General features: G+C 38.8%; 1 protein-coding gene across 1 annotated transcript; it reads right to left on the reverse strand.

Annotated features, from left to right (window-relative positions):
• Window positions 1-7,792: 7,792 nt before the first annotated feature.
• On the reverse strand, window positions 7,793-9,312 carry LOC145039908 (CASP-like protein 5C1). Its single transcript, XM_078987905.1, has 3 exons — window positions 8,856-9,312; window positions 8,300-8,432; window positions 7,793-8,216 (listed from the first exon to the last, which is right to left on the reverse strand). Exons 1-3 carry the CDS (start codon window positions 8,987-8,989, stop codon window positions 8,016-8,018), a joined length of 468 nt encoding a protein of 155 aa, XP_078844031.1. The 5' UTR covers window positions 8,990-9,312; the 3' UTR covers window positions 7,793-8,015.
• Between the last annotated feature and the right edge of the window lie 1,246 nt (window positions 9,313-10,558).

Below are 10,558 nucleotides of genomic sequence, written 5' to 3' on the forward strand. Positions count from 1 at the left end.
ACAAAATTAATTCCAAATTAATTCTTGATCAATACTATCTAAATAATATGATTTCATATTAATATATGAGAACTTATAATATATTAACAAATCATAAGTATCTTTTTTCTCATTTGTCTATCCAGTTGTTCCGATGTCATGCAACCAAATGGACCATGCTACTCTCGGGTCAAGTACATACCAATTATAGTTATGGGCTTAGACATCTAATCTAACAATAATCAACTAGCATACCACATAACAGGTAATCAACTAGCATTCCACATAGCACATAATGGGCCAGCCTTGGTGTATTCGACCTATTGGCATGGTGAGGAGACTCACCTCACACTGCTAATGTTCTGCAGATAAAACCCTAGCTGTTGTTGACAAATCCCCGAACTATCAATCATCAAGACAAAACCCAATTAACCATAAATTCATACTTGGGGTAAAAGGACCATTTTACCCCTAACCTAGCTTGGTTCAAAACCAAGGCCCAATCTCACACTATGAAGGCCCAAAAGCCAATAATCAACCAAGGCCCAACATAATGCCCAATTTTCCAAATTGGGTCCAACTCCTTAAATAGGCCTTCCCTTTAAGCCTAAAACACATTCTTAGTCCAAGTCCTTTCATAATGGCCCAAGAGTTTTCCCTTTGCTAATGGTCCCGAAATCCATGTCCAAATCTATTAATGGGCCACATGGACAAAAAGGCCCAACTAAAACAACTATGGCCCCAAAACACGATATCAGCCCAAAACTCTAAAAGGAACCAAATCCAACATGGAATAAGGCCCAATAGGCTTCCAAGGCCAAAACAAGCCCAAACCCATCTGAGTGTGTACACCTTGCGTACCACTCTAGTACGCTCATTGTACTAGCTCTACAAGTTGTATTCGCTGCATACATACTACTACGCATGACATCTAAATCAGGCATGCACAAACGACCATTAAGATGTTAATGCTTGCGATTTTAACATCCAAGTTTAGATATGAGTCCATTAAAACATCTTAAGGCATAAAGTTGGAAACTTTATGCCATTTCATGCTCCATATGCTCCCAACAACCCTTTACAACCCATTAAGACCTTTCCAAGGGTCTTAACTCATGCATGAGGTGAAAACACCCCACAAGACTACATTTTTATGGTACTAATGAACCAAGGGACCTCATATCTACTCTTCCTAAGCTCTAGAGTTGCTCAAACTCCTAAGAGATTATTCAAGAACCAAAAAGGGGACAACAAAGAAAGCCCTAACTCAATATAATGAATAAGATGGCATGATTAAGACTTTATAACTCTAGAAGCTCCTCAAGGTGAACTAGATGCAGGTTCTCGAAGCTCAATGCCACACCAATATTGCTCACTATCTTCTCCTTGTTGAATAATCTCTAAAATGGCCACCAATACACTTTCTAAGCTTAAGAAACACTCTCACAAGGAAATCTGAGGTTAAGGGACAAAATGGGGATGTAGAGGCATGCTAGGGTTTAGCCTCAATGACTTAAGGATGCTTATATGAGGTACAAACCTTGGATTTAGGGTTTTCAATCTGACCCTCGTACTCCCAACGTACCTGCTCGTACGCTTTGCGTATGAGGTTGTGCACCCCGACCGAGGCCTTGCACCTATGTTGTGCATAATCAACACTACGCCTTGTGTAACCGGTTTCGCATCAGTACGCCCTGCACACCTCTCTAGTATGCCTCGTGTACTAGGGTTTTAACAAACCCTAATTCTTCTGAAGGCCATAACTCACTCAATACAATTCCGATTGCGACGATCCTTATACCCATATAAAGGTACCGAGACGCTCTACACCATTATCAACTCATACTAGACATAAGATATACTGGACAGACATCCACTTTTGAAAAAAAAAACGAGCTGACAATTTATCAAAATACCATTGGTCCAAGAACTCCAACTGAATACCCCGAGCAACCAAGATAGATTATCTAACTCCAACTGGGTCAAAAACCCAACCCCTCAAGGGTTCGTAGCTTGATAGTACTCAATCCTTTGATCACTAATTCAAAATGGGAAACGATTCAAAACAGGTTGTTACATGTGTAGACAACTCCTACATCTCTGGTGGTGCTAACTGATAAGGTGCCTTGGCTATCAGAGCCACACCCGGAACCAGATCAATAAGAAACTTAACCTGCCTCTCCGGAGGCACTCCACGCAAGTCTTCCGGGAACACATCGGGATACTCTTGAACGATCGACACATGATCAATATTCATCTTCCCCTCCTTTCTGGTATCCAATACATAAGCCACAAAATCAGAATAGTCATGATGAAGACATCTTCTAGATCTCGCTGCTGAACAGAGAGACGGTTCCCGATGAGCACCCTCACAACGGATAACTAGTTCTCTTCCACTTGGGGTTCGAACCCAAACTAACAGGTGCTCGCAATCGAGCATTGCCCCATTAAGGCTCAACCAATCCATCCCCATGATAACCTTCATCTCATTCAATGAAATAGGAACTAAGTCGATCAGATACCTCTTTCGAAATAACTCCAAAACACAACCCCGATGAACCCTCGACACTCTCACTGGAAAATCATTGCAAAGCTCAACCTCTAACAGATAATCAAGCTCTCCCGGAGCATCATCAAATCTCTTGCTGAGAGTAAGAGACACAAATGATCAGGTGGTGCCCAAATAAAAAAGGATGAAGGTCGAAACACCGTTCACTTGGAACGTCCTTATAATGCAGCATACCCAATAAGCATAAACAATGAAGAAGATAAATAAGATAAAGATAAGATACATACCCTTAACCACATCAGGTGCTACACAAGCCTCCTTGGCTATCAGCTGGAATGCTCGACTCCTCACAATCGGTGCCTCCACCTTGCCCTGGTGACCGTTAGTGATCCTCAATGTCACTGGAGCGGGTGTTGCCACCGCTCGCACTATCAAAATCAGGAAGTCAACCTTCTTGTGGCCCCTCTGATTGCAATGGAAAAAAGCAGACTCGTTCCCTAGGTGGTGGTAGTGGCGATGCAATCCATGCTGTAATGACCAGTCTTGTCACGCCTGAAGCAACCAAACCACCCACACTGCAAACCCCCCCTCGTGCATCTTGACAAACTTGACACAATGGCTATGGACCTGCTGGTCCCTCGATCAAGCATCAAAAACATTGGACTTCTTTGTCGACCCTCTGATACCTAAGCTTGAACTAGCTTCTTCTTCCCCCACAGTCTCCAAATCAATCTCATATTCTCGGGCCCTCGCTATCATTTCCTCCAAGGTCCTACAGTTGTACATGCTCACAAGCTCCCGTATCTCATCCTTCATTATATCATGGTACCTTTCCTTCTTCATCTCCTCATCCGCCACATACAGCAGAACCAGTAAATCCCCCTCACTGAACATGGTGGTGATATCCTCAACAGTCTTAGTAGTCTGACAAAGGTCCTGGAACTCCCTCACCAGTTGTTGAGCCTCGATCACTGGTGAAAACTCAGCCCTGAATCTCATCACAAAATCATCCCAATTTATTGCCTCAACAGCCTCGCCTCCCACGACATCAGTGGTGGAGCTAGAAATGTTTATATGTGGGTACAAACATTATCAATAAATATTATATTTAGTTATCATATTCGGGGCAATAAAAAACATGATATAATCTCGTTAGTTGGGGGTACAATAACATAGAACATGGTTACAAGTATTTTTTTTATATACATAAAACAATTTTTTTGGGGGTGCTATAGTACCCCCAACACCCCATATGGCTCTATACTGCAAGGCATGACCTACCTCATCCCACCAATCACACGCTATGTCTTTCAAAAGACATGATACAAGTCTGACTTTCAACCCCTAGAGGCAGAAGCTAGTCTGAAAAGCGTTCATGATGTCTGCCAACAATTGCCTATTAACAATGGGATCCTTCTTCCCAATGAACTCAGGATCCCCACATGCACAGAACTCTAAAAAAGTAAGAGTTGGTGCTCCCACCATAACCACCATCTCAGCATAGAATGTGTTGAAACACTCATCCAGAATCTCCATAATGCCCTCCTTGATCGTTCATAAGATCACATGAGTCTACTCCAGAATACCACGAGTAATCTCAAATGAGATGAACTCTTGCATCCGCTCATGATTCGGGTTGGCCCCAGAGCCTGAACCCAATCCATCACCAGAACCAGAACCTCATTAAGTGATCACCATACTGAAAATAAATAATACAAACCATCATAAAACACTCAAAGAATCTCCACACTTTGCAAGTTCCTTAGTATCCTCGTGACTTCCATTGACTCGAGTATAGATCTTATGCTTTCAGTAGTACGGACCCAATCCTACCTTTCACACCTATCCGTACTTTCCTTAAGGGTCTCCTTAATTCCCCTTAGAGACTCCCTTGCTACCAAACATTCGCCACTCCTACTAAACAATGTGTATGCCAAGCTAAAGCTAACATAGTTCCTAGGTTCTCCTAAGATTCTGTTCACACCCCTCCCCGCCATCAGATGCAGAAGAAACTCCCACTAAAACCCGCTCACTACCCTGCGAATATAATGACATGCAACAAACACTAGATAATTCTTTGACTGCAAGGTCACGCTACAATAGTTGGACTCAATCAAGATCTGTGTAATATAGTTAAACCTAACCTTCTAAAATTATCTAATTTATGTAACATGTAACCTAACGTATTCTCTTTATAGTTAACTGGTACTAATGGTGGTTCCTTAAATCATAAATCAAGCAGCATTCAAGCATCGAGTTCTAACTAACCTCATTAAGTGATCACCATACTGAAAATAAATAATACAAACCATCATAAAACACTCAAAGAATCTCCACACTTTGCAAGTTCCTTAGTATCCTCGTGACTTCCCTTGACTCGAGTATAGATCTTATGCTTTCAGTAGTACGGACCCAATACTACCTTTCACACCTATTCGTACTTTCCTTAAGGGTCTCCTTAATTCCCCTTAGAGACTCCCTTGCTACCAAACATTCACCACTCCTACTAAACAATGCGTATGCCAAGCTAAAGCTACCATAGTTCCTAGGTTCTCCTAAGATTCCCTTCACACCCCTCCCCGCCATCAGATGCAGAAGAAACTCCCACTAACACCCGCTCACTACCCCGCGAATATAATGACATGCAACAGACACTAGATAATTCTTTGACTGCAAGGTCACACTACAATAGTTGGACTCAATCAAGATCTGTGTAATATAGTTAAACCTAACCTTCTAAAATTATCTAATTTATGTAACATGTAACCTAATGTATTCTCTTCATAGTTAACTGGTACTAATGGTGGTTCCTAAAATCACAAATCAAGCAGCATTCAAGCATCGAGTTGTAACTAATGCACTGCCTAATCAGGCCACTCTATCCGATCACTTGTAATCCATACTAGCATGACGTTCTAAAGGCTCATACAACAGGCATACAAAGGCATCTCTCCTAGCACTCTACCATGCAAATCTGAGAAAATCCTTAGCCCTAATATAGCATGCTATACACATATATACATATTGAAATACATAAACATGCATGGGTATTTTGGGAAATACTTACTTGAGCTCAATTAATTGCATGCATCACACCCATTTTCTTTATAAAAACCCTTTTTTGAAGATCATTTTCTTTTGAAAATTTTTTAATTTCCTCAGTTTGAGTCTAGACACACTCAAAAGTGTGTCTGAATCTCTCAAATCAAGGCTTTGATACCAACTTGAAACGTCCCAAATTAGCAAGTAAAAATTTTTATTTTTTAAGTCAACCAAAATAACTATTATTTCATTTGAAAAGCCCATCAAAGTATAGAATTGTATCAAATAGTCATCAGAGCACAAAACAAGTCATAAAATGTGGAACGTCGGTAGATGCAATGGAATCATGTCGAGCTTTTCCCTTTGGAACCAGATGTGCCTGAAGCATAAACATAAGCAGTAAGCACAAAGATTAGCGAGTTCCCCAAAATACTCCATACCATACATACATCGCTCCTCGCCTAGCATCCATCAGGATCTACCCGGCATCCTGCCCTTCCTAGTACTCATCGGGCCCCGCCCGGTTAACAGGCCCGCCCGTAACATGTAGTGGGCCCCGCCCAACACGTATAGTGGTCCCTGCCCAAATATAGCAAGAGTTACAGAGATAGCTAGCATCATATAAACATAATCCGACGGGCCGATGTTGGTGCCTTTGGTCTATAAGTATAGTGAAGATACTCACATCAATCGATAACAGATAATTCTCACACCCGAGCTACTGGTCCACGAACCTCCTCAAATTAAACATATAAAAACCAATCTTAATTAACAATTGGGGTAATAATCATAATCAATGGTCCATTACATAGTTTCTCTGTCTAGGCTAAAAGACCATTTTACCCTTCTAAAGCTAGTCCCTTCCAAACATGGCCTAAAGCCCTAAAAATAACAAATTCCTCATCTGGGGTTACGTCTTCTTACTTCTTCTCTACACCATGTGTTGACCTTCTCCACAGAAAACAGGGCCAAGACAGACTAAGAGCTGCATAGCGAGGTTTATGCCATGTGTAACCTCGCAGTTTTCCAACCTCCTCATTAAGCGCTTAATAGCTTAAGACCAAACGTACAACACTTATATCTGAATCTAATGGACATATAAAAGGATAAAGTTCCTGACTTTATGCCTTTACATGGCTTAATGGATCCCAAAACCAAATCCTAGATCTATATTACTCTATAATGACCTCATGAAACCCTTGCATGGGTGAAAGATAACCACAAAGGTTTCATTTTTATGGCATGTGATCCTTCTAAACAACATGAAATGACAACCTTAAGCTTTGGAGTAACTTTTACTTACAAGAACCAAAACTATGCGACCAAAAGCATGCAGATCAAGAATCTAACCTAAATCTAAGCCATAGAACCATAAAGATGAGAACTTTATTACCTCCATAAGATAGCGAAAGGGATGGAACCTCTGGATCTTCAAGCGTGAGTCACACCACTCCAATATGGTAGATTTTCCTTTCTTTAAAATGCACCAAAAACACTCAAAAGACTCAAAACAAGCTTACAAAGGATTATGGTTTCGAAATAACTGTTTGGGGAGAGTAGATGCTGAGCATGAAGAGGCCTCAAGGGACTTAAGGTGTTTAAATAGGGCATTAACCCTAAAAATTAGGGTTTGGCAACTACGCATCTACGCCCTGCGTAGATGGAGTTACACATCGTGTAGAGCATGTAACCCTCGCATGTGCTTAATGAACTATGCCCCCACGTACTTATTACTTACGCCCAGCGTAAGAACCATTTTTGCAAGAAAATTATGTTTAAGCTACGAATGAAAAGTGCCTGAGAAACAGGTATTACAGTTTGATGGTCAACCCACCAACCCTTATATTATATTAGTCTTTAAAATAGATTTTTTTATATTTCTTTAAATCTTTTCTCAAATTTTGTGTATTTGCATTTTACCATAAATCTTGAACATGACTTCACACTATACCTCTAAATCTTTTCTTTTTTCTTTGATTTGGGTCGGTACTTATGACTTAACACTATATTAGGATTTAAAAAACACGAATTGTGAGCCAGCAAACTCAATTTTGACCCCATAAACCCGTATAATTAAACGGGTTAGGCAGGTCATATCCGGGTTTGATATATCTTTATTAGGGTTGAACAATACGACACAATCAATTGTATGAGTTGTGGAAAAATGTTTGACAAAAGTTTCTATAAAAGTTATTAAAAAAAATATAAAATTTCCTAAAAGCAAGATACATCAAAACTCTCAAAAGCTCAATACCAAACACATTCCAAAAAGCATGCGATTTCATTTCATAAACAAAGAAAAATATATTCACTTGAAGAAGACATAACAATCATATACCCTTTTGTGCTATATATCTTAAATGATAATCTATTTTTAAAAAAAAAAAAATCATCTTCTTGATTCCCTTTTCATTTTTCTTCTTTTTACTTATTTACTATATGCACCACCTATAACAATCATACACCCAAAACTTTTATCCACAAATTAATATAAAGAAGGAAGAAGCCAAAGGTTAAAAAGAGCAGAAGCTATAGACAAACACCATGACAAAAACGCCATTGCAGCTGACAATTGATATCTGCTACACAATTTTCTTCCACAAAAAAATGCACCAGCTTCTGTAATCATGAAATCAGCAACACTTGCTGTTGAACATGCTGCTGCTAGTGATAAAAATGATAACACCTGTCATCATCATCTTCCATTAGTTAGCATCTCAAATACAGATACAGATACAAATACAGATAAAGATACAGATACAGACATACCCAGTCTCCAATAACGATGATGGACACTATTTGTATTTGGCGAGAAGGTCGTTTTACAAATACAGAAAATGCATCCACCATTGCGAGGGTTAAACTCCATGGGATTGTTAACCCTTTGATTGTCACCAAAAAACTGACAAGAATGTAAGAAACCGATTAAAAGTTATACTAAAATATCACTTTAAACATGATAGAATATGCAGCTTCATAGCTTTAAATTCCTGGCATCGACAATTGTTGGTTGTTTCATAATTATGAATTTATGATAACAATTTTTGTTGACTACAGCTAGTGTGTTCGATTGCTAAAGTAAATTTGTGCCTAATTTCGAGCTTTCTGATCATAAAATGCAGATTACAAACCGCTAATAGCAAAAGGTGAATTAGAATGAAAAAGGTAAAGAAGGAATTTGATGATGATCGAGTATGGCTTTCGTAATACCAATTAAACTTCATAATTTGGGTACTATGACGATTCTAATTGACAATTGAGGCGCTAAATGACGAAAGGAACATATATGAATAACGGAAAATCGAAAGTAGAGACGAAGAATTACCAGAAAGACGTATAAGCGTAGAATTCAACACCGACGCACATGAAAAGGAGGGAAGCAACAGAGAATACGGTTTGTCCCAATCTTAGGGCTAAACTTGCGCTTGTTCCAATTGCCCCTGGCAATTCTTCATCCATCGATTCCCTCCACGAATCTCCTACGAATATCTGTTAATTCTGATCGGAAATTGATTGCAATTGAATTGAAGAATGATGATTCCTGGTTGGAGCATTGGAAGATGGTCATAGCGATTGATAATCGTGCGTAACAGCCATTCCACGTTTCTTCTTCTTTGTCACAATCAAATCGATGGAGTTTCGAAATCAAATTTGGCTTGGTGTGTGTGTGTGTTTTAGTGTGTGTATGGCGTGTTCAGAAACAAACTATTTGATTAAGAAATTAATGGTTGTTGTGAGACGACAGAGGCCGGAATTGCTCCTTTGACTTGTACTTCGTATTCTTTAACCGTTGACAAACATTTGAGAAGATATAAAGTGGAAAATATTAAAATACACATGACTTTTATAGAAAGGTACATATGCTAAAATAATATATTATTTTTATATTATATTATATATCAATATATTTCTAGACTAAATTACATAAAAGAGTCTTTGTATTCCCTAAAATGGAAAATGACTAATTAAGGTAATTACTTAAAGGGAATTTTGTAACACCATGATTTTCACTAAAAAAATTTCTTTTTATTTTAAGCAGTTATTATCATAAAAATGGTAGTGTAACATCATCAATGATTTATTAGAAAAATCTTTCAAAAACAACCCATCAAAATCCAAAGCTGTAAAAACTCAATCCAAACAAACATCAAAACTAAGTTTAAATGAAACATCACATGAAGTTTCAAACTAGTATCACACCTACTCATACTGACCAAAGAATATAACGACTCAAAAGATACCAACCTCATCACACCATCAAAATCAAGCTACCTGTACCAATGCAAAAAGTATAGTATATAATGAGATACACCCTTCAATCAATCAACTTCTAGCGGACATATCCTAGTTTCATTCAAACATGACAAAACAAAAAGCATAGCATGCATAACATCATAATATAGCCACACAAAAGTCCTCACTTCTAGCATGGCGCGAACCTTCACAATTTGCACCAAATGTTTAAATTAAGGAATCTAGCATACAACGTTTCCTAAAATCAGTTGCATTCATCAATAGCTTTACATGCCCAGGTTATATCTAGCTCTATACAATCAGCCTTTATATCCCATAACATTAAGTAAACAAGAACACAAACATAGATGCATCCATTCCTTCCAAGCTAGTACTTAAGCCACACAAGAAATGACTCACCTCTACTCCAATTTTTATGGAACTATGAATAGAGGAAAACCACATTCTACAATCACTTTAACACCCCAAAAAGAATACCCAAAGAACTGATAAAAAAAAAACTTATCACAAAATAGACATGATTCTATTTAGATGAGTCTCACATGGTGACCAAGGGGTATCATATCGTGAGCTTTGGCACTTTCACGATTCAGGCTCGATCAATTTCGTCTTCACGTCATGGAACTAGGATGTCAACATTATGACACCAAATGATCGTTAGGCTTTGCCCAGTCAAGTCGATGTCATCATGAAGTGACAAAGGGTTTGCTCACATAATGACTAAGGTGTTGTTTGTTTTTTCTGAGACACAATGTCTGCAGTCTGCAGACCACA

The sequence above is a fragment of the Lactuca saligna genome, chromosome 4 (assembly GCF_052625555.1).
Source record: "Lactuca saligna cultivar CGN05327 chromosome 4, ASM5262555v1, whole genome shotgun sequence".
NCBI classification, from domain to species: Eukaryota; Viridiplantae; Streptophyta; class Magnoliopsida; order Asterales; family Asteraceae; genus Lactuca; species Lactuca saligna.

What these genes read in the sequence shown, in the direction of transcription:
- LOC145039908 (XM_078987905.1), bottom strand. Translation starts at nt 8,989, where the DNA reads ATGGATGAAGAATTGCCAGGGGCAATTGGAACAAGCGCAAGTTTAGCC. An exon ending in TACGCTTATACGTCTTTCTG is followed by an intron (nt 8,433 to 8,855) that starts GTAATTCTTCGT and finishes CATTCTTGTCAG; the next exon opens with TTTTTTGGTGACAATCAAAG. An exon ending in TCATCGTTATTGGAGACTGG is followed by an intron (nt 8,217 to 8,299) that starts GTATGTCTGTAT and finishes TGATGATGACAG; the next exon opens with GTGTTATCATTTTTATCACT.